This window comes from Trachemys scripta, chromosome 6 (assembly GCF_013100865.1).
Source record: "Trachemys scripta elegans isolate TJP31775 chromosome 6, CAS_Tse_1.0, whole genome shotgun sequence".
NCBI classification, from domain to species: Eukaryota; Metazoa; Chordata; order Testudines; family Emydidae; genus Trachemys; species Trachemys scripta.
The window spans coordinates 84814363-84840219 of NC_048303.1; the positions used below are offsets into that span (position 1 = coordinate 84814363).

A 25857-nucleotide genomic window follows, 5' to 3' on the forward strand; every position below is an offset into this window, starting at 1 on the left:
TGAAGGACATGCCACCGAAGACTGAAGTGGCAGTGGTAGAGCTGCCGCAGATCGCGACTTTTTTTTTTTTTTTTTTTTTGATGCTTGGGGTGGCAAAAACCCTGGAGCCGGCCCTGGTCCTATGAATCCATTCAAACAAGCCATGTGCAAGGAAAAATGTAAAGAACCACAAATGAAGTGATGGCGTGATGCATAGTCTCATGAGGATTTCAAATTTACCTCACAGGTTGAAGTAAAATTTTAATGGTATTAGGGTTTGTTTTTTTTAAGTTGAAAGACATTTCAGTATTTTCATGCAGCCTACTTTTAATGATCCACAGGCCTTCTGTAGGCTATTCAAATAATCTTAAAGTAAGGTAATTGGCTGCAATCAACATTTGCCCTCAACGCAGCATCAGGATCATGACAATGGGCTTGCAAGGTACTGAGCTTCCTCACATCCCATTCACTTCAGTGAGCTCAGGACCTCATGGGAAGCTCTCAAAACCACCCAAGACTGCAATGTGCAAACAGTTACTAGTAAAGTCCAAACAATGCTTTTGATCCACCTGTAGCCAGTTCACCTGCAAGTCAACAGAAACTGCACGCATATCTCATGACAGAATGTAATCCTAAAATTTATAAATGTTAGAAATACAGTAGTTCAGCTGCCTTCATCTTGCAAGTCCAGACTCCAAAATACTGCAATATGATAATCTGTAGGGAAAGGCCACATATTCCTATGGATTTCTGTAGCATCTCCCACAATGGGGTGCTGATTAGGGCTGCCGATTCATCACAGTTAACTCACGCAATTAACTCAACATTTTTTATTGTCGTTAAAAAAATTAATCGCGATTAATCACAGTTTTAATTGCAGTGTTAAAGAATAGCATACCAATTAAAATTTATTAAATATTTTGGATTTTTATACATTTTCAAATATATTGATTTCAGTTACAAAATACAGAATACAAAGTATACCGTGCTCACTTTATATTATTATTTTTATTACAAATATTTGCACTGTAAAAATGATAAACAAAAGAAATAGTATTTTTCAATTCACCTTATACAAGTACTGTAGTGTGATCTCTTCATCGTGAAAGTGCAAGTTACAAATGTAGATTTTTTTTGTTACATAACTGCTCTCAAAATCAAAACAATGTAAAACTGTAGAGCCTACAAGTCTATTCAGTCCTACTTCTTGTTAAGCTAATCACTAAGACAAACAAGTTTGTTTACATTTACAGGAGATAATGCTGGCCTCTTCTTATTTACAATGTCACCAGAAAGTGAGAACAGGCATTTGCATGGCACTTTTGAAGCTGGCATTGCAAGGTATTTACGTGCCAGATATGCTAAACATTTGTATGCCCCTTCATGCTCAGGCCACCATTCCAGAGGATATGCTTCCACGCTGATGATGCTCGTTTAAAAAAGTGCATTAATTAAATTTGTGATCAAACTCCTTGGGGGAGAATTGTATGTCCCCTGTTCTGTTTTACCCGCATTCTGCCATATATTTCACGTTATTGCAGTCTCGGATGATGACTCAGCACATATTGTTAATTTTAAGAAAACTCTCACTGCAGATCTGACAAAACACAAAGAAGTTACCAATGTGAGATTTCTAAAGATAGCTACAGCACTCGACCCAAGGTTTAAGAATCTGAAGTGCCTTCCAAAATCTGAGAGGCATGAGGTGTGGCGCATGCTTTCAGAAGTCTTAATGGATCCGGAAACTACAGAACCCAAACCACCAAGAAAGAAAGCTGCTTTGGATTTTTATTGAGCAGAATCTGTCATCAGCATGGAAGCATGTGCCCTGGAATGATGGTTAAAGAATGAAGGAAGATATGAATCTTTAGCACATCTGGCACGTAAATATGTTGCAACCAGGGCTGTCCTTACCCATACGCAAAGTACGCACCTGCGTAGGGCACCAGGAAATTTGGTTCCCCAAATTTCCTGGTGCCTTGAGCAGCTGCATGCTGCTCCAGTCCCTGCTCCGGCTCTTCCCTGGGGCCCCACCCCTGCTCCATCCCCATTACCCTGAGGACTCCAGAAGCGGTCGGGCCTGCACTCACCAGTAAGTAGAGCGACCTGGCCCCAGCCTGCTCTGCTCCCCTGGCTCCCAGCCACGCCACTGGTGAGTGTTGGGGACCGGTTCCCCGCTCCTCCCAAGCCTGGGAGCTAGGGGAGCAGAGCAGGCTGGGGCCAGGTCACTCCACTTCCCACAGGAATGGCAAGCCCCCATTCCCCACGGAGGCCTGGGGCCAGCCCTCCCCGCCTGCAGAGGCCTGGGGCGGGGACCCACACAGCCCCCCTGTGGAGGCCTGGGGCCAGCCCCCCTGCGGAGGCCTGGGGCCCCACACAGACCCCACGGGGGGGGGCCTGCATAGGCACCAAAATAGCTAGGGACGGCCCTGGTTGCAATGCCAGCTACAACAGTGCCATGAGAACGCCTCTTCTCACTTTCAGGTGACACTGTAACCAAGAAGTGGGCAGCATGATCTCCTGCAAATGTAAACAAACTTGTTTGTCTGAGCAATTGGCTGAACAAGCAGTAGGACTGAGTGGACTTGCAGGCTCTAAAGCTTTACATTGTTTTATTTTTGAATGCAGTTTTTTTTTGTACAGAATTCTACATTTGTAAGTTCAACTTTCATGATAAAAAGATTGCACTTCAGTACTTGCATTAGGTGAATTGAAAAAAAACTATTTCTTTTGGTTTTTTACTATTCAAATATTTGTAATAAAAATAAATATGAAGTGAGCACTGTACACTTTGTATACTGTGTCATAATTGAAATCAATATATTTAAAAATGTAGAAAACATCCAAAAATATTTGAATAAATGATATTCTATTATTAACACTGCGATTAATTTTTTTAATCACACGATTAATCACGATTAATTTTTTTATTGCTTGACAGCCCTAATTAGAAGTGCAGCACGTGTTTTTCTTTTTATAAAGATTCCGATGTAAAGCTACAAATGCAAAGAAATTCAGAGAAAGGCTAATGTTCTACCTCAGCTTTAATTTGAATGCTTGAAAAACAGGTCTAATCCCACAGACTGCAGGGGAGAGAGAAATATATATATACGTCCACTTCATTTGGGGGAAGCATTTATGTACCATAGTGATGGGCACCGTTCTGAACCTACATAAACCACTAGAGCTACTCTTGTGAACTGTAAATCAGACGCTTGTAGAACACCCTGCAAAGCTAAACACAATAGGACGCAGAGCTGGCCATGAACCAAGGTGGTCAAAACCCAAGAGCTCTACAAGAGCTGTAGATTAATATTTATCTCCAAGCAATTATTTTTTGGAGCATGTCAAATTCTGTCTTGCCAAATGCTAGCACTGCTGCTGTCAGCATGATCTCAGTTTATATTCCAACCTTAACTTTAAAAACAAATACTTAGAAAAGTGGTCATGACAGATACAGTTACAAGCACACAATACTAAAGTGTCCTTCACTGTAATCTCACTGGACTAAACGAGTTCCTAGCTGAGCAGGGAACTGAAAAACAAACTAAGGAACCTACCTCAGCTGCTTTCATTGAACCAAACCAGACACCAGATGCATGACTTAACACTGCTAGATAAGAAAGTGCTTCTGGCACCATTGGCTCCAGCCAGAAAAAATATTCTATTGAACTTGGGTGGTAATTAACAATGTCTTCTTGGACTGAACTAATACTATTTATGTTACAATATGGGCTGAATGGGATAAAATCAGACATTTTTCCATAAACCTAACCACATTTTTAAAAAAGCTCCCCAAAAGAGGCAGAAGAATTTCTTACTGCAGAAAATGCCACAGAAATGTGATAACACAGGCAATTACATGAATTTTCAGGGTATACCTGTTATGCCCTCTATATTTCTGTTGCTTATAATTTCCCCAAACTTCCAGCTGTGGGAAAGAAATTTTCCAAGACTAAAGGTGACTTTTTTAAAAACTTGAGTGAAAACAGTTCTGATGTTTTTGAGAATAAGGAGAGTAAAATATATATATATATTTTTTATAATGGAAAATGGTTTTATTTTTTTATTTTTTTGAGAGAGTACACACTAGTAGCAGGCCAGAAATTGTGAGTACAAATTCAAAGCTTGGCAAGGCAATAGTCCCTTAGATCAAAGATAAGGAGAGGCCAGAAATAACTGTCCAATAGATAAGGCACTGAAGCCCTGCATTCAATTCCTGGCTCAGCCACAGACTTTGTGTGTGACTTTGGACAAGTAACTTGGAAGAGTTAGTATCTCTCCTTTGTATCTTTGAATATACTGATCTTAATCCATCCTGACCCCCACTTTCTCATCTGTAAAACAGTAATAACATAGTGCCCTACTTAACAGGAGTGTTGTGAGAATAAAATCTATTAATGATTGTAAGGTGCACAGGTGCCATGGTGATGAGGGTTGTGGGTACCGGGAAATTCCGTATTAGATCTCAGTGATCATGACTTGATAACGTTTGTTATGTGCAAACAGAATAAAGTCCAAATAGGTAAGATATACTTGGTGCTTTAAAAAGACCAGTTTCACAAAGCTTAAAACAATGATGGGAGAATAAATATAAACAGAAAGATGTAAATAATTGGGAACTGTTTGTGAACTTTTTACTAGATGTCAAAAAAGCCACACTCCCATAATCAAGGAAGAAGGCCACACTTTTTTTTTTTTTTAAAAGGGCTTAGAGGGGAAGTGAAAGCTGCTATAAAAATAAAACAAGCATAAGAAAGAGGAAGTTGATAATAATGAATATAAATCAGAAGATATGAATTATAGTCAATTGATAAAGGAAGCAAAAGGACACAAGGACAACTCTATGGCCAGTAGAATTAAGGGCAATAAGAATGGTTTTTTTTAAGTATATTAGGAACAAAAGGAATCACAACAATGGTACTGGTCTATTACTAGATGGAAATGATAGAACTGTCAATAATAATCCAGAAAAGGCAGATGTGTTCAATAAATATTTCTGCTTTGTACTTGGGAAAAAGCAAGAGAATGTGTTCATATCATATGATTATGGTGGAAATACTTTCATTTCCATTCCAACAGCAACTCAGAAGGACATTAAACAGCAGCTACTAAGGGTAGACATTTTTATATCAGGAGGTCCAGATAACAGATATCCAAGAGTTTTACAAGAGCTTGCTGGGGAGCTCTCTGGAACATTAATGTTGTTTTTTAAGAAGTTGTGGAATGCTGGGGAAGTTCCAGAGTACTGGAAGAAAGTAAACGTTCTTCCAATATTGTGAATGGGACAATCGAAGCAATTATAAGCCTGTCAACCGGACATCAATCTCAGGAAAAATAATGGAATGGCTGATATGGGACTCAATTAATAAAGAATTGAAGAAAAATAATATAATTAATGTCAATCAAAATGGATTTATAGCTCTATGAAAAATAGATTTGATATTTTATTTTGATGAGACCGTAAGTTTGGCTGCTGAAGATAATAGCATTGATATAATATACTTGGACTTCTGGAAGGCATTTGACTTGGGACCACACAACACTTTGATTAAGAAACTAGAACACTATAAAATCATTATGGCACACATTAAATGGATTAAAAACTGGCTAACTGACAGGTCTCAAAACGTAAATGCAAATAGAGAATCATCTTCGAGCAAGCGTGTTTCAATTGGGGTCCTTTAGGGATTGGCTAATAGCCCTATACTATTTAACCTTTTTATCAGTGACCTAAAAGAAAACATAAAATCATTACTGATAAAGTTTGCATATGACACAAAGACTGGGGGAATGGTAAATAATGAAGAGAAAAAGACACTGGTGCCAAGAGATCTGGATCACTTGATAAGTGGTGAGCAAACAAACAATATGCGTTGTAATATGGCCAAATGTAAGGCCATACATCTAGGAACAAAGAATGCAGGCCATAAGCCCCCAGATGCAGAGTTTTATCCTGGGAAGCAAGGACTCTGAAAAAAACGTGGAGATCATGATGGATAATCAGTTTAACAAATTCCCAGTGAGATACTAATGAACTAATTCAATCCTTAAATGTATAAACAGTGGAACAGTGAGTAGGAAGGTTATATTACCTCTGTATTTGGCACTAGTGTGACCACTATTAGAATAATGTGTCCAGTTCTGGTGTTCACAATTCAAGAAGGATGTTGATAAATTGAGAGCATTCAGAGAAGAGTCACAAAAATGATTAGAAGTTTGGAAAACATACTGTATAGTGAAAAATTCAAGAAGTTCAATCTGTGTATCTTAACAAATAGAAAGATAAAGGTTGACTTGGTATAACAAGAACCAATGGCTGGAAGTTGAACCTGGACAAATTCAGGCTTGAAATGAGGTATACATTTTTAAGAGTGAAGGTAATTAATTCTTGGAACAACTTACAAAGGGTTGTGGTATATCTCCATCACTGGATGTTTTTAAAGCAAGATTGGATGTTTTTCAAAAATATATGCTCTAGTTTAAACAGGAATTAATTCAAGCAAGTCCTATGGCAGGGGCAGTCAATAGGCAGACCACAGGCCAAATCCAGACCACCAGATGCTTTTGAATGGTCTGTGAAATCTTTTTATTTACTTATTATCATTATTGTTATTATTTTTGTCTCTGGACTCTCACTATACCTTGACCAAGAAATAATTGATTGCCCCTGTTTTATGGCCTTTGTCATACAGGAAGTCAGATTAGATGATTGTAATGGTTCCTTCTGGTTTTATAATCTATGAATCTGTGAGTACCTATACAAATAGAATGACGATTGGTGTCCTGGTGAAAATCAATTTTAATTTGGGCAAGTCATCTCAGTTAAGAAATCATTTTATGTATGTTTTGGATCTTTTTAACAACAATCTAATTTTAACATTCTAAAGCAAAGGGAATGTAGTGAGTATGCATGCATGTGCAATTTTGTGTCCTGTTAAAATATTTGCTGAACCCTATGACAAACCATTTGATCCCATTTTGAAGAAAGCAGGATCCCTGCCTCATTCCACAGGAAATCTGTAACACGTACAGTTTGAGTCAGTCTGTTTGAGACATAGCCTCTTTAGGTAAATTGCACATGGAGTAAAAGGCACCTCTTATTGCATTATGCATTAAATACACAGAACGAGGGGGAAACAATTAAAGTATTTGAAATTTAAAACTTAGTAAAACCTCACTTTAATAATTGTCTTTATTCCATGCTCCTTTAGTCGTATGAAGTTTTATGGGGGGAAATCCTTATGGCTTGTCTACATGGGGGCACTCAGGAAAATTAATCTGAGTTAAGTAAAGGTGTGAATTTAAAGTTGATTCATTAAACTGGATTAAACATATGAGTGGAGACACTCATTCAAAATTAAAGTGGCCTTAATGTGAATTACTCAACTGAATTAAGGCCACTTTAATTCTGAATGAGAGTGTCCACACAGGGGTTTGATGCAGTTTAACTAATCCACTTTAAATTCACAATTTTTGTTAATTCAGATTAATTTTCCTGAGTGTCACCATGCAGAGAAACCCTTAGATAGTATTAAATATTCTTGTAGGGGAAAATAGAAGGTTCAGTAGATGATCTTTAGCTATTAGTGGCTGTTGAAATCAATCTTGCTTCTTTTTAAGACAAAACAAAACAAGACAGACAGACAGACAGACACAGAGAAGACATGGAAAAAATAGAATCTGTGTCTTTTTCATTTGCAACCTAGCTTCTGGGGGGGAAAAAAATCACAGGAACAGCACATGATTTTATCACCCTCTCCAAAACCTGGCAAACTATTCCCAGCATGTTAAGGCAATGTGTTTACCTTGCCTTTTTCATTAAAGCAGTTCTTCAAAAGTTAGATTTGCCTTGGCTGGCTAAACATGACTCTTGTTAGACAGAAGGCAAAACAAGGACAACAGGAAAGAGAAGAAATAAAGTGGGGAAGGAAAATGACACAGTAGGGAGAGGACGTTAGCAGGACCTCAAGTTCACATCATAGGTGTTGATCAGAATTCAGCCAAACCTGATGGAGGTGGTAATGTCATCTGTTCACTATGGTAAGGGCAACTTTCAGGATCAAGAAAAACGAATGCCAAATGGTCTGATAGTAGGTCCTGATGGTAGTGGAGGCTCTGATGGTCTAGCTCTCTCTGTCTCCTTCAAGCTATTTAGTCTGCTAGCTCCAAAACAAATTGTCAACTAACCTCAAAAAAGCCATGTCCAGAAAGGGGTGGCAACCTCTTCCCATGAAAATTATCCACTCAGAATACTTATTCAGTTACACTAATTATGGCATTTCTAGCATCATTCCTTCCATTTCTAGTGTCATCTTGACCTGTTACAGTTGTGTTTTCTTGGGGAACCCAATCAGTGCTTTTAACTTAAACACACCCTATTTCTACCGGTCTTTCTGCTCTCAACCTTTGCTTATTTTATAGTTTTATATAACAGGTCAAGCTAAACTTTGATTATTTTTCACCCACTTTGAACAACTTAAAACAGATCTCTGAACAACAGTCCCCAAATCTTCAGAGGAGCACAAGTTGGTTGGACAGTGTGATCTACATACAGTAAATAGGTCCTGTGGTTCCACGTGACCCATATGTCATAGCTACCAAATATTCAGAAATAAAATAAGAAGGTTATAGTGTCTAACGTGAGTGGAGAGTGGACAGTGAATATTAGCATCTCCCCAAAGAAAAGTTCAAAACATTTTTCAGCATCGTGGCGTTTCACAGCCTCCTTTTTTTTTTTTTCAATTGCACCTTAATTTAAAAAACCAAACACACACAAACAACATACACAATAATCCATTGTTCAGAGGCACACACCTCTCCATGGAGACTGGAGAAAGGAGTTGTGGGAGCTGCTGCTTGGTGACCTGATTATTTTGCCTGTGTGAGTGGGTGCTGCACACTTGATTGCAGTTCTCCTAGCTCTACCTATGTCTTCAGCAAGCACTCACATCCTATCTACACAAGCAAAGCAAGGCTATGGGTTTCAGGATCACGATCTCTATATAACTTCAATCAGTGGAAAAATTCTATGGAACATCTGTACTGGGACCACAATTTTGATTCTACACTATCTTCCTTTTCTGTGAATCTGTCTCTCTTCTGTTCTACTTCTTTTGTTCTCATGATACTACCTTTTCCTTTTATTTTAGGAAAATGGATTGCAAAGCAAAACTAACAATAATCAGAGAGTAGCACTGTGCACATGCACAGTTTTTTAACCTGAGAGGATGGCTGCAAAGTGAAAGAGATTGTGATTAGGTGACAGCAGCTGACACCACGGTAAAGCACTATGCAGGTGCATAATGTTACTCTATGTGGCATGCTGTTTCTGCAAGCACCATTTATCCTGAAGACTTCACTAAGCAAGTAAAGGCAGTAGTCTGCTATTTAGTTAAGATGCTTCCAGGGTGGAACTGCCAATGAGGAGGGTATGATAGGACACAACTGCATGACAGGAGCTGCATGAGGCTCCCATTTCTTTTTCCCCTCTCAAACGAAATGTTATGTCCAATCATTTTAATGTTTCATATATTATTCTTATTATCCATTTACGGCATATGCTATAACAACTCATTTTAGTAAAAATAGTCTCATACTGTGATTCAAAGAGTGAGTTAAAGTATATGCTGTGAATACATATTAACAATAGCATGGGATAGTTTCACCACTGAACCATAACAAAGCATTATTATCATATTATAGATCTATATTGCACGAAAAGAATCACTCTTAAAATTAGTTTGTCTCATCATGTCAGCCTTGATCCTTCTCTCTCCAGACAATACAAAATGTTAGCTAATCCTCATTGCTGAAAATTACCGTTTTTGTTATTTTTATTTATTCTTTAAAGATATTGTTTTTGCTTTTTAATCCTTCCGTGACACATACAAAGCCAAAGATTTTTTTAAATTATCAATTTAAATTATTTTTGTATCTATACACGTTATGTATAAGTTTCTCTGCGGCTATAATGGTTTATGCCAAGTTTAAGCTGGAAACAAATTTTTTATTGCCAAGTTATAAACCACTGAAATACGAGTTTATATTGGAAATGCTGAGACACCCTTAACTATAATGGCACTAGTGGGCGCCGCCATAATTTCAGTCTCAGGATTTAATAAAATGCAGCCACTATTTAACAGTAGTATCACAAAGAACCCTATTAACTATCCAATTACTAAATGAAGAAATAACATTTTCTATAACTCAAGCCAAGGGAAAAAAGAACGCTTCATGTTCCAACTTAAAACTTTACTTTAAACTAGCAGGACATATTTGGAGGTCCATTCCATACAATGCACTGTTTATTTCACTCATTTAAAATAAGTGAATTTCTGTACAAGAGCCAATTAAAGAATGTTTGTTTAATAAATAAAGATGTGTATTTTCTTGAGTGTGGTTCTAATTGCAATGTAGGGTCTTACCTCTTTAGAAATATCAGAAACTAATACCTCCAGCCAAGATTCCTTTCAACAATTCAGGTATCCTACATTAAGAGGGGTGAATGATTCCTTATTCATCTCATAAAATTACAAAGTTTGTGTATTTAGGGACTATGGCAGCACCAATAAATTCAAATGTTTTTAATGGGCTCCCCTGCCACTCACATTTGTGTGTCTGAAACACTGTGAAATTTGGCGTTCTCATGGTCTTATTCTACCATTCAGGAAAGGAACTACTGCTAGATGATCAAATCTTGCATCATTTTGACCCCATAAATGACTTCCAGAAGCATTAAAAAAAAGCCAGTGAAAAACACTCAAAAATGCTAATAAATTCAGATACCTGGAATACAAATAAAATTCTACTAGGTACTTATATGGACCCCATTTATTATAGCATTTGACCCCAGGTGGAGCTTTTCAAGGGCATGTGGATTCCATCATAGAATCGTAGGACTGAAGGAGCCTCGAGAGGTCATCTAGCCCAGTTCATGGCACTCATAGCAGGACTATGTAATAACTAGACCATCCCTGACAGGTGTTTGTCTAACCTGCTCTTAAAAATCTCCAATGATGAAGATTCCACAATGTCCCTAGGCAATTTATTCCAGTGCTTAACTACCCTGACAGTTAGGAAGTTTTTCCTAATGTCCAACCTAAACCAGCTTTTAAACCTGCAATTTAAGCCCATTGCTTCTTGTCCTATCCTCAGAGGTTCAGGAGAACAATTTTTCTCCCTCCTTGTAACAACCTTTATGTACTTGAAAACTGTTATCATGTCCCCCCCCTTTTAGTCGTCTCTTCTCCAGACTAAACAAACCCAGTTGTTTCAATCTTCCCTCATATGTCATGTTTTCTAGACCTTTAAGCATTTTTGTGGCTCTTCTACAGACTTTCTCCAATTTGTTCACATCTTTCCTGAAATGTGGCACCCAAAACTGGACACAATACTCCAGTTGAGGCATAATCAACATGGAGTAAAGCGGAATAATTACTTCTCATGTCTTGCTTACAACTCTCCTGCTAATACATCCCAGAATGATGTTCACTTTTTTTTGCAACAGTGTTACACTGTTGACTCATATGTAGCTTGCGATATACTATGACCCCCAGATCCCTTTCTGCAGTACTCCTTCCTAGGTAATTACTTTCCATTTTGTAAGTGTGCAACTGATTGTTTCTTGCTAAGTGGAGTACTTTGCACTTGTCCTTATGGAATTTCATCTTAGTTACTTCAGACCATTTCTCCAGTTTGTCCAGATCATTTTGAATTTTAATCCTATCCTCCAAAGCACTTGCAAGCAATCCCAGCTTGGTACCATCTGCAAACATTATAAGTGTACTCTCTGTGCCATTATCTAAATTAGTGATGAAGATATTGAACAGAACCGGACACAGAACTGATCCCTGCGGGACCCCACTTGATATTCCCTTCCAGCTTGACTGTGAATCACTGATAATTACCCTCTGGGAACAGTTTTCTAACCAGTTATGTACCCACCTTATCATAGCTCCATCTAGGTTGTATTTCCCTAGTTTATGAGATGGTCATGCAAGACAGTATCAAAAGCCTTCAGACCTCCACATTTTGTTGACCAAAATCAGCTTTTGTCGACAAAACAGTGGTGTACACACTGAAATGCTCCTCCCACCGATGAAACTCCTTTGCTATGCCAACATAATAACACCACCTCGATGAGCAGCATAGAAATTTCTGCAGCGTACTTAGAGTGACGCAGCATCAGTGTATTTACTGCGCTTGGTTATGTCGCCTTATTTGAGAGTAGCACACAAGTGAGCAGCACATGGAGTTGGTCAGAAGGCACACGCATGCAGGAGATGCACCCTTGCACCTTGGATATCCTTAGGAGTGAGATATTAGGTTAAATTACCCTAGTCTGTGGAAAAGGGTACCAATATTCAGAATAGCCTCCCTAGCCACTTGTAGTACCCCCCTTCACAAACCACCCTTTGTCTTCCCTTGCCATGCTCCCCATACCCCCAAACTCACCATATATGGAACTCACACCTACCAGGCACAGTGAGAAAGAGGTTTATGTATCTTTTGTGATTCAGCTGTGAGTGCACTCACCATACTGTCTCTGTTCGTGGGCATTTGCACATCCCCCATTGGAATCTTCTGGTCTGGAAATAATGTCCCAGCGTGCAGCTTTCTATACAGTCCAGTGTTCCGAAAGATGCGTGCATCATGTCCCTCCTCTGACCACCCTGCACTGATGTCAGTGAAATGGCCCCAGTGACTCACCAGCCCCTGCCAGACCATGGAGAAGTAGCACTTTTGATTGATGTACTCTGTTGCAAGATGATCAGGGGCCAAAACTGGGATACACATTCCATCTATCGCCCAGCTGCAGTTAGTGAATCCATTGCCTCAAAGCCATCAATTATTTCTTGCACATTACCAAGAGTCACAGTCCTTGGTAGCAGGAGGCAATTAAAGGCCCTGCAAATTTGCATCACTATAATCGCCATCGTGGACTTTCCAATCCCAAACTGATTCGTAACTGCCCAGTAGCAACTGCAGTTACCAGCTTCCACACAGTGATTGCCACTTGCTTTTCCACAGTGAGGGCAGCTCTCATTTTGGTGTCCTTGCACCACAGGGTTGGGGGGAGCTCCACACACAGTTCCATGAAGGTGGATTTGTCTTGTGCATCCAAAAGTTTTGCAGCCACTGCTCATGATTCCATACATGCACCATAATGCGATCCCACCAGTCAGTACTTGTTTCTCTAGCCCAATACCGACAATCCACTGTGGCAAGTTGCTCTGTGAATGCCATATTCACAAGTAGTAATCATAGAAATAATGGCAATCCACCTATGACTCTGAACCTTGCCCTTCTAGGATGGTAAAAGAGAGCAGAGAACACCTGAAACCCCTACTAAAAGAGACTATCTGCATCTCCTTTGAAGGGAAAATCCCATTTTCCCTAAGATAAATGATCATCTGACCAGTACTTAAGAATCCATCTCTGAACAGTTGAGACTTTACAACTACAATCTCTGTATAAATTTACTTTTTCAATCAAGTTATCAAGAAGCAGCTAGCTAAAGCCTCTTCAGGGCCACCTCTTGGCTATAAGTATCCTGGATCCCTCTCAGTCAGGCTGAGGACCTTAGGCCTGGTACATGAGAGACAGCACCTGTTGCTCTGGTGGATGACCTCCAGCTATCCATATACAAGGGAAGTATATCCATATTTATTGTGCAAGACCCTTCTGTGGTATTTGATACCAATTGATCACCAAATACTCCTTTCCTGCCTCCAAGAAGCTACAAGGAATGGAAATGCCCTGACATGGTTGAGGTCATTCCGCTCAGACTGAACCCTGTAGGTCATTATCGAATCATAGATATTGTGGCAGAGCTCTGACCTTATCCCTGTGGGTCCTGCGCTTCTAGGCAGTATATGCTAGCCTCAGTGGCTCTCTGTGACCCTCCATGTAGCCCTTCTCTCTCTAGGGCCAGGGTTACAGTCTACTGAGCCCTTTTCATCATAAGCCGGCAAAGAGGTTGGTGAGAGAATTCCCACAGTCTCTGTTGTCCCTAGGACTTGTTTTAGAACAGTTTAGCCTCCTGTCCTGACAGGGGCCTGACTTCCCCTCCCAGGAGGTGTTCCTGTAGTGGTGGGTTGGGGGGAACCTGGGCCCGCCCACTACTGCAGGTTCGGGCCCAGGGACCCTAATGGTAGCAGCTGTTGGCATCCAACCTTTCACTGCCAGAGTTGCTACATTTCCCTGGAACACTTCCCCACAGCTCTCCTGCTTCTCCCTTACCTTAGGGCTCCCTTATCAATAACTTGAGGGTGTCTTCATTAACCAGTCCTTCAGCCGCACTTCCTCTCCTCTGGCTCCCTGGCTCTCCTCTGCCTGACTGGAGTGAGCCCTTTTTATAGTATCAGTGGGGCCTTAATTAGAGTCAGGTGGTCACATTAGCTTAATGGCCTCACCTGACTCTTTGCAGGTTAATTGGAGTCAGGTGTTCTCATTAGCCTGGAGCAGCCCCTGCTCTGGTCAGTCAGGGAACAGAAAACTGTTAATCCAGTGGCCAGTATATCTGCCTTCTGCTATTCTGCTGTACGCAACTGGCCTGGGTCTATCACAATATGTAGGGAGAAAGGGACCTTGAGAAGTCATCTAGTCCATTCCCCTGTGCTGAGAAAGGACCAAGTATACCAAGACCATCCCTGACAGGGGTTTGTCTAACTTTTTTCTTAAAAACCTCCAGTGATTGGGATTCCAAAACCTTCCTTGGTAACCTATTCCAGTACTTAACTATCCTTACAGTTAGCAAGATTTTCCTAAATCTCCCTTGCTGCAGATTAAGCCAATTACTTCTTGTTCTCCCTTTAGGGACATGAAGAACAATTGATCACTGTCCTCTTTATAAAAGCCCATACGATATTTGAAGACTGTTATAAGGTCCCCCGCAGTCTTCTTTTCTCCAGTATTTTAACCTTTCTTCTCTAATTTGTCCACATCTTTCTTAAAGTGTGGCACCCAAAACTGGACACAGAACTCCAGCTGTACCACTCTGCCCCCTTCCTCCCATTATGAAGAGCCTCGGCTGCCAGATTGTTAAATTGGTTTGCAGCCATGGGATCCTGTTAGAATCCTTACTGATCTTGGATGTCAAAATAGCCACACTGGTAAAAACAAAAACAAAAACAAAAAAACAACACTCTTACATCTTCCTGGTCAGAATATCACATTCCATCCTATTGGACATAGGCCTGGTCACAGTAATCTAAGCATTTGTGACTTATCCAAGCTTCATTGTGAAACTCATAGTTTTCCCCGAAAAGATTTTCAGCGGTGAGATGTCTAATATAGTGTATGCCAGTGAAAATGAGGTAGAATCAGAGGCTAAAATAGGGGGAAAAGTTACAAATTACTTTGACAAGATAGATGTCTTCAAGTCACCAGGACCTGATGAAATACATCTTAGAATACTCAAGGAGCTGACGGAGGAGATATCTGAGACATTAGCGATTATCTTTGAAAAGTCATGGAAGATGGGAGAGATTCCAGAGGACTGGAAAAGGGCAAATATAGTTCCCATCTATAAAAAGGAAAATAAGGACAACCTGAGGAATTACAGAACAGTCATCTTAACTTTAGTACCCGGAAAGATACTGGAGCAAATAATTAAGAAATCAATTTGCAAATACCTAGAAGATAATAAGGTGATAAGTAACAGTCAGCTTGATGGGGTGTGACTTTTCTCAGTCTATGGCACAGGAGAAGTAAGCTCTCTTTGCCTCCTTCAGGCAGAGGCATACATTTGTAGAAATTCTTTGTGGCTGAGTCTGTCCTCATCAGAATACATTTTCTGATAACAATGCTCAAATTTTCTTCCCACTTTCTCTGCTGCAGGTCATCTGAGATCTGTGGCAATCTTTGTGGGTGTTGGGATGGGAGACAGCACTTTGGTACTAGCATGTCTAGAAGAGTAGTCATGGATTGGTTGAAGTGCTTCACCAATTCTTCTACTCTGAAAACAAGTTTTGGAATTTAGCAGAGTTCAAGAGTTATCAGGACAGAACATGGTGATGGTTCTTTTTCCCTTGCAAGGGAGAGTGTTCTTATTACTGCCTAGAAAAGGAAGAGGTCTTATCAGGATACAGTATTGGTTCCATTTCTTATTCCTATCTCCAGTGCAAGGGTTCAGTCTACGGCATGGGCAGCTATTGTGTGCGGGTCCAGAGATTGCCTGTGGGAAATCTGAGGTGAAGAATTGAGATAGGAAGTTTGGGGTATTTCATCAGAAACATTATCAGCCTCAATATGAAGTCTCCCAAGACAATGAGTCTTGACCTTTATCAGCATGTCAGACTGCTTCTGCCAACTCTTGTGATGATCCTTTGTTTTCTGGCAGCTAATAGATTAGCAAGGTGCCCAAGTTAGTCTTGTCTCTGGATCAGAGAGAAAGAGGATGCACTCGAAGTATTTTGTTTGGCGTGAGTTCTTCCTGCATTTGAGTCTGGAAGAGAACAGAATGGTTATTCCACATCCAGATATGTCCTTCCTGGGTGTGGATCTGTGGCAAATGAAATATCCAGGGGAACAAGGTGATCCAATTCTGGGACTGCAGACTTAACCCCAATCATGTGTCTGTGTGATGCAGCCCAGGTCAGGGAACTCAACAGCAGTAAAATCATGGATGATGGATTAATTGGCCCCAGATCTTGCATTATTCAGGATGAGGCTGAAGTCATGGTGTCTGTCTATTTTGGACCCATGCAAGATAATAGATTGATTGCACTGGACTAGATATAACTACCTAGAGATCTTCTTTCCAAGTACTGTGAAGAGACGTTCTGTCCTTTGGGAAGTAAAAGGGACATCTGACACGAGTCAAGTTACATGGTTAAATCTTTGCAGAATCAATCCTTCATTAGGAACAAAGTATACCACAGCTATATTAATTGCATTTATGGTAAGAAGGATGTATGGGGAAAACAGTCAAACATTTGTAAACTCATCTTGTATATAGATAAAATATAGTTAATAAAAAATTGTCTGGGTCTGTCCCAGTCTAAAGGAAAAATATATCAGCCTACATTTTCAGAAGTGACTAGTGATTTTTGGTACCTCAATTTCTGGGTGTTTAACATAAGATAGCTTAAAGAAGCCTGATTTTCAGAGAGAGGTGCTCAGCACATTCAAGAAATTCAGGCCTTAAGATGTCTCACATAGGGAACACATGAACTGAAGCACCCAAAAATCACTAGTTCCATCTGAAAATTCAGGCTAATTTTGTGACTGTCAACTTATATGGCCCTGTGAGAAGGCGACGTGCCTCACTCATTTCATCCACAAACACAGACTGCGCTGAGACTTTCTTGCTTATAAACACCCCGATGTAGCTTATTTACAGTTGTTTAATCCCTCCACCAATACACAGCAGGGTCTCTACACCTCTACACACTGTATCTGAACTTTCTAACCCCTTCTCCAAAAGGGAGGAGGGGAGGGATGTGTCTCTACTCAGAGAACTCTATTTGTCATGCTCTCCTAGCCTTCTGTCTTTCTGTTTCTCTCCTCCTCTGCCCTCCTGAGCAGTCCTTCCAGTGCCCTTCTATACAGCTTCCTTCTTAATGGGCTTATTGGCTCATTGACTCAGAGGGGTGAAATATTGGAACGGCCTTCCGAGGGAAACGGTGGGGGCGACGGACCTGTCTGGTTTTAAGATTAAGTTAGATAAGTTTATGGAGGGAATGGTTTAATGGTAAAAACATAGTAGCCGAGGAAAACCAAGCAATGGTACGTAAATAGCATAATGGCCAACAAGGGCCAGGCTAGAGACTCTTGCCTACATGCTCGGGGTAGTACTGATCGCCATATTTGGGGTCGGGAAGGAATTTTCCTCCAGGGTAGATTGGCTGAGCCTCTGGAGGTTTTTCGCCTTCCTCCGCAGCATGGGGCAGGGATCACTAGCAGGAGGGTCTCTGCCGATTGAGGTCACTAAAACACAGGATTGGGGACTTCAATGGCAGAGTCCAGGGAAGGGTCATGTGGCCTGCAGCATGCAGGGGGTCAGACCAGATGATCATAATGGTCCCTTCTGACCTTATAGTCTATGAGTCTATGAGACTCACTAGCCCCAGTCTGGCCTAGTAATCAATACACCTGTGTCCAATTAGGCCTTCTCCAGGGGAACCTAATTACAATTAATAATGACCAGATTGCTGGCTCAAGTCATTCGAGTTTCCAAGTGCCTAGTATATTGTGCCTCCTCTCCTGTCTTTTCTGCACTAGTAAAAATACCATAATTAATGTCACTGAAGATGGTGGTACAAAAACAAAAATTAAAATTTGATTTAGGAAAGTATTTTATATAAAATTTGAAATGTTTCTTAAACAGAAATAGCTGTTTTAAATTTCAGTGCCATTCAAAACACAGGAAAACGTATTTGCTGAGTGAAAAAAATGTTTACCATATGGAAACCAGTTGTATTTTCAAGAGCCTAAAAAGAAATTATACAAGTGCTAATAAGTAATATGTATATCATTCTTTTTAAAAAATCCAGAAATGCTGTTTGGAATATTTTAATCTTTCTTTTCTTCAATTTAAAACAAACGCTATAATACCCTACCATCAAATTCAAATATTACAATTTCACTCCTATACTATCAACAAGCAAACAATGTTTTAGTTGCATCAAAAGGTGATTGCTGCATACTCAAACCTATTTTGGGGTTGTGCTCAAGAGACATTTGTTAAAACTTTATGGACTAACAAACCAGCTCTGCATATTAGTAAAGATATATCTTGTGTCTGATGTACTCCAAATCCTCTTTTGATCCCAAACTGACAAGTGGGAGGAGAACAGTGATTGAGTGGTAGCAAATTTCACTCCAAGCACCAGCTCAGAGAAAGAAAGTGTTCAGGGTTTTCAGAACCAAAAGCAGTGGTAACTTTACTGTTTTACTTCAGATGGTGTCAGGAAAAAGTCTTTCAAGATAGCTTCAGAGAATGGCTTGAAAGTAAACTTTATTATTTACTATTTTTATAACTAACTTTTACAAAACAAACAGTTCATAGTGACCCCTACTGGGTCATTACTTTAAAAAAATTTAATAAACTACTTATTAACAAAACATTTTAAACAATTTTAGTTATAAAAAGCTTTTATATTAAAAGGGGCCAAAACTCAAGGTCTTTATTTATAGTCTTAATTTGCTGATTTTTTTTTCATTTAGATTAGCAGAGGCTGCAAGCTTGCAGCTAGCATTTGACCTTGCCTCCAGAAGCCCTGCTTGTTCAAATTAACCGTCTTTAGGCGGTGTTCTATTTTATTAATTCATGGTGGCTGAATGCACACAATATGGTTGCAATTAGCTTGATAAAATTTTGGGTAACACACTCTTCCATTCCAGGTCAACATTCTCAGTGTCTAAGTTCCACGGAGTTTATACACATATGGGATGTAGACATAGGCATTGATTCCGTGGGTGCTCCAGGACTGGAGCACCCACAGAAAAGAATTAGCCGGTGCTTAGCACCCACCAGCAGCCCAAGCTGCTCTCCTCCCCCAAATGCCTCCCATCCACCGGCAGCCCCAACGATCATTTCCTCCCCCCTCCCTCCCTCCTAGCACCTCCTGCCTACCACGATCAGCTGTTCTGCAGCGTGCAGGAGGCGCTGGGGGGTATGGGGAGGAGAAGGGATGGGGCGCACTGGGGGAGAGTGCCAGACTGGGTGGGAAGAAGCATGGCGAGATGGACCAGGAATAGGGACTTGGGAGAAAGGGCAGGGCAAGGGTGGAGTAGGGGTGGGAAAAGGCGGGGCAGAGGAGGGGGTTTGGGGAAGGGCTCAGGTGGGGGCGGGGCCTGGGACAGAGTGTGTGGGGGGGGTTGAGCACCCTGGGAGCCTGGAGGAAGCTGGCATCTCTGGATGTAGACACACACTTTGAATTATTATTATAATTGTTGTGGCTTCATTGTAGACAGTCGTTATGACATCTTAATCACAGCTACAGTAACAAACTTTGAAGTCATATTCCTGTTGGCCTACCACTACTAAATGTTTAGCTCTCAAAGTACATGGATGGTGCTCACCTTTCAGGTAAGGAGGAACTGATCTCTCCTTTCACTGAACAAACTAATTAGACTTAATTTGTTATGTCTTCTATTATCACAGTTGCAGAGGCAGCTACTTATTTTTTTAAGATAACCTATTGAAATTTTTGAAAAACATTCTCCTTCAAGACCATTCTCCCCATCTCTCTTCCCCTGTTATGCTTACTGAAAACATTTGTTTTTTATATAAATGTCCTCAGTAAGAAAAACAAGAGAAGAGACTTAGGCAGAATAGTCTTTAAGCAGAATGAATGGTACTTCAACTTCCTATCAGGTATCATCAATTCTTTAAGAAAAATGTAGCTGAATCTGCAGACATGGCTGCTAAAGATGCAGATGGACACCTAGTGGGATTTTTAAAAGCGCATAGCTCCCACTGAAATCACTTTTAGGCTTTCAAATACCTATAAATATCTGGCCTGTAATTCTTTGTTTGTCACAATTTTTTCCATAGGGATTAACATGATGTTACTAATGAGGGAATCTGGGCCAGATTCACCTCTCATACTGGTATAAAAATCAGGAGCAATGCCACTGAATCACTTATTGTGAATATTATTCTAAGCAATCAAAACCCTGTTTCCACACAAAACTCCATAGTAAATTAAAAATATGGTAAGACATGAACAGAAAATATGAGCAAAATAAATGGTCTTTCAGCTGGAATTTTTCCCATAAGGCACCACCAGGTCTTTATGGAAAATACTTCTGAATTTGCACCATGGCTGCTGGAAGAGAACAACGTAAGTCTCCTAATTAAGTCATTCTGTGCAAGAACTGTTATAATTTCATACCATTCTGGAATGTAGGGTAACATCCCCCTCAAGTAAAATAAAGTACTTTGGGTAGAAAACCCCAGTAACTATAAGCTAATGAGGAACAGACAAAGAAAAATGCCAAATGCTGTAAAGCCCAGATACTTAAGATAATGACTGAAATTTATGACTGCTTCCTTCCCTGGCAGACAGGAGTACAATTAGAATTCTCAAAACAACAGTTTCTTTGTGCTAGCAAGCTATGTCATGTTTATACTACTACAGATATGCTAGAAGATAAAAAATTAATAGTACAGCACCCTTTCTAACTCAAGGTAATAGTCAAACTTGTTATGAGGTTCTGAGTATGGGTTTGCACTTATTTTACTCCTAAACTGAAGTTATTTAGGTAATTATGATTGCAATGGGCAGGAGTTAACCATTAAAGCAACTTGCAATGTACAGAGGCCTCGGTTTTCACAATCACACAGAACAAGAACAAGCAATCTATTATGGGCCCCTTTATCATTTCTTTTGCTGTGCACATATAGCCTGAAATTTAAATAACTGAAAACTATTTCTTTAAAAAAGTATTAATGTTCTTTGCTTGACAAACCCTTGAATGAAAAGTGTCAAGAAATGCACATGGCCTTTCTTTCATCATTTACTTGTATCAGGGTTATGGATCACTTGGCGTTGACAACCATTAGATAGAATAAGCATAAGGAATTATTAGCACAAATTTTCTCATCTCCCTCACAAAGAGGGCACGATTACAGCTATATTTTGAATACACCAAACATAACCCAAATAAGCACAGATGGTTTTGCAACAGACTAGCCCAAGGGCATCTTTTCTCTACAGAAGGAATATATGGCATTGGAGGCTCTGACTTCCCCAAGGATATTATCAGGTCCACCAGAGCATCATACGGCTTTCATCTATAGCCTTCCTTCCTTTTGGGCTACCCCTCTCTCCTTTCCTTCCTTCATTTTATATAGTGCATCCTTTCCCCTCCAGCAGTGGTTTTCAACCTTTTTTCATTTGCGGACCCCTAAAAAATGTTGAATGGAGGTGTGGACCCCTTTGGAAATTCAACCTGTGGTCAGCAGACCCCTACCATATAAGTCTGAAAACTGACTGAACAGAATTCAACTATAAATGTTCCACACGCTTGGCACGGCATTTGACGCAGCGTGAGAAAGAGTGCTAAACTGTGGGCTTCTATGGTAACAACAACACTTCTGGGTTTTGACCTGTAGGTGGGGGAATTCACATACTTTTGATTGATCAGATTCATAGTCACCTTTCGCAGATCCCTTCGACGTAGTCTGTGGATCCAAGGGGTGGATCCACAGGTTGAAAACTACTGTCCTACAGTACCAATGATCATTGTTCTTGTCATACAGCTAACCATGACGGTAGTCTCATCTATGGATATAGTGATGATCCAACATCACCCTGTTGCAAGCTGCAAATACCACCTTTTGGAAACCAAGAGCAACTCCTACCAACTCTTTTAGCTTTATATGGTCTAAGGCAAGGATGGGCAACTGGCAGCTCCGAGGCCACATCTGGCCCCCCAGATCATTTTATTTGATACTGTAGTGAGAGCCAATGGGCTGAACAGGGGAGCTGGGCCCAGCCCCACGAGACAGGAGATGCCGCTTTGGGGTAAGTGCAGAGCAGGCTCACTCTCCAAATCTCTCAAGGCCTCATCCCCTAAGTGTCACACCCCCGGCCTGCCAAAGAAGTTTCAGTGGACTTTGCAGCCTGCCTCTACCTTAAAGTTGCCCATCCTGGTCTAAGTAGTAAATGTAATGTCATCACTCCTGAATCTGAGTCAATTATGTGGCGCTATCCACAAGATGTCAAGAATTATTTTCTAGCAGGTACCTCACAACGGGCAACAGGACGCACCAGGGCTATCATCAAAGTAAATAATCAGTAACAAGTTCAATAAAACTACGCCTCCAAAGAGATGACAGAACAAATAGAAATAATTTAATTCTTAAACTTTACTTCCCATTTTTAAAAAATATATTTATAAAACAGAGAGCAAATCTATACCATGAGCTATATAATATTACATGCAAGCTAAATTTCTCTCTCTTCTCCTCCCCCAGACAATGAGGTCAAAATTAAACAAACATTCTCTCCCTTTTTCACACATAAACTGTAAATATAAATATACATGAATAAGATATTCATTCTGTAAAATACAGAACAAAATGCAAGATTCACTACTTAACTAAGCTTTCTTACGGTAAATTAAAAAAAAAAGAAATAAAAATTAAAAAACCTATATGGGGTAGGGAGATGAATTTGAGGAGCAGAATCTTCTGAGGCTGTCCGGAGGCTGGTTGAGAGCTGTTCTAACTCACACCTGACACCTGGCCAACAACAGCCCCTATGGGTCTCACTGGCTGGTGGGGATTGCTGGAGCACTACAGCAACCTGGATACCTGCTGCTCCAGGCCACGCCCCTTTATATCTATCCTTATGTGCTCTGTCTTTATATTGGTCTAAAAGCATCTAAGACATAGTCATCACTATACAAATAGCAGCAGCATTTGATCTTCTGCTGTTTGCAAATACTGCCTCTTTACTGATATAAACAGACTTTAGAAAATGTAAAGGTAAAAGACGGATTTGAATTGCTAGGTATTCCCTTGTTTGTTCTACAGCTAAACACTTCATATAGTTACATCATTTGAAATTATATTGTAGATATAATCAAAATAATTAATTTTTAAATATCCATGAAGTCCATAAATACTAGCTTATATCTGTTTTCACAGTTTGCCCTTATTCTGTTTTCAGGATTAGTAGTTTTGGCCAGATAAACACAAATCACATAAAATTTATGAGTCAGTTTTCTAATATACCCTTGTTTTGCTGAGAAATAATGGGAAAAACATTACCAGAAGAAAACACCTAAAATGACAGAAGCATCAAAGTATAGAAATGAATGGGAAAGAGAAATGAACTTTAATTTGGATAATGGGGAAAAACTCAGAGGCAAATGCTCAATGAGCTTATATTTCCCTCCCCCATGCCTTATTAAAGCGGAAGATCATAACAAGAGATGCAAATAAACTGTCACCACATGAAGCAAAATTATATCTATAACATCAGTTCAGTGAGAATAGTGCAGCAAGCTAGTACGGATGGGAAGCTGGCATTGTTAGCTACTAGATAAAAGGAGTCCAGCTGCTGCTATTTACACTAACTCCACCAGTGCAAGCAAGAACAAATAAAGGCTTGTTATCATTTGGTCTAATAGCCTACAAAATATATAAGGAAGCTTTCAATTTTCAAACCATTACAGGCTGACCACACCAGAGGAGTATCCTTCAATGTCTAAAAGGGGAGCAGCTGGTTCACGACTAAGGGGGAGTACTTTGCCCAGGCCATCTGAGGAATAGCACAGATGACAATGCAGATGTGGCCATGAAGGGTATGTCTACACAGCCCACAGAAGCACCCCCCCACCCTCCAACCTGGACTGACAGACTCTAGAGCTTTAAAAATAGCTGTCTAGACAGTGCTTGGAAGTTGTGGCTTGGGCTGGAGCCTGGGCTGTGAAGGCTAAGCAACCTCAAAGCACTGACTGTACAGCTGTTTTCAGAGAGCTATGGTAAGCCCCACTACCCCAAGTCTGTTGAACCAGGCTGGGAGGCTCTCTTCCAAGGGCTGCACAGATATACCCCAATTTACCCTGTCTGATTGGTAGAGAGACCAAGGTGCAGTATACAAGAGTGAAATGATGCAGCAAAATAAGAAAGTTATACACAGAAAAACAAAATAATTATATTAGAGAAGTTTCTATACCTGGCCATTCCCAGACTGGAAAAGTTGGAAGGGACTATCAACACATCAAGCCTGGAAAAGGGGTGGGTACCAAGTGTAGCATGAGCAGCTGAGAGGCACTGAGGAATCAGCTCAAGAAGGATCTCTGCACAGCGATCCTTAAGGCACCATGGAGCAAAGACTCGATGAGGAATGACTAGCTGAGAACTGGCAGCAGGATTTTGGAAACGGCAAGGATACGCCACATGACCACAGCTCCCTTCAATCAACCTGAGAACACCACAAAACAATGGTTTAGTTTGACATTACAAATATGTGTAGTTAAATATGTGTGCAGGAGGTGAGGAACTTCTTCAGACATCAAGGAGATAAAGCTACAAATGGGTCACATGCAAAGTTGGCTCCTTTATATTCTCACACTGTTCATGTCAATGCAGCAGTGAAAAACAGAAGGCTAAATTATTATTGGTATGCTTGGGTAGAACTGACTTGGCCACTCCAATCTAAAATAAATGAAAGTGGTAACATCTTGTTTTACTGACCGACAGACATCAAAAGAACACGCGTTCAAAATGCAGTAACTATTCAAGACAAAACTATGTGTATGTTTGTGTCTCAGAAAACTAAATGGACAAGAAAAAACGATACAGCTCAAACTAAAGGAAAGATTCAGAGAATTTCTAAGTTAAATATTTGTGAAACACTTAAATATTTAACCAAGCTACAAAGATAGGATTTACTTTTGTCAAAGAAAACAGAGATATGATTTATATTAAAATCAAAGTTAAATTTTTTAATTTAAAAATTCTTCAGGACAAACTGTAAAAAATTGTTCCTATTACACAAAATAGCAGATTTCAATTCAGTCATAGCACTGCAAATATGTGAAGGAATTATATCATGACCAAATCTGCACCTGCATTACCTCTGAAAGGTGCTTTCCGTCAAAGGTGGGGTTAGGGAGAAAAACTACATTTCCTAAACACTGAGTCAGACATTTTTAAGAGGAATTATCAGTCCAAACAAATTCACATCGAAGAGAAATCAACTTCATATTTTTTTACCTGATAATTCCTATTCTGTACAACACAACCCCTCTCTTTGGTTTCAAGTTGCAACTTTGGGGGCTGATTTATTGTAAGCACTAGGACCAGTAGTATTTGCAGGATCAGGCTCCAAACTAGTACTTTTCTATAGGCTATGATTACTTTTGCTGAATTGATGGCATATAGCTAGCTGAGTTAATAACAATGAAATA

General features: G+C 40.0%; 1 protein-coding gene across 4 annotated transcripts in view; it reads right to left on the reverse strand.

The window, feature by feature from the left end:
• Window positions 1-25857, reverse strand: part of AOPEP (aminopeptidase O (putative)) — a 368640-nt gene that overhangs the window by 261017 nt on the left and 81766 nt on the right. For all 4 annotated transcript variants that reach the window (XM_034773788.1, XM_034773786.1, XM_034773787.1 and 1 more), the window contains exon 8: window positions 24621-24869. In XM_034773788.1, coding sequence (XP_034629679.1) covers window positions 24621-24869 — 249 coding nt within the window. The remainder of the gene's footprint in view (window positions 1-24620; window positions 24870-25857) is intronic.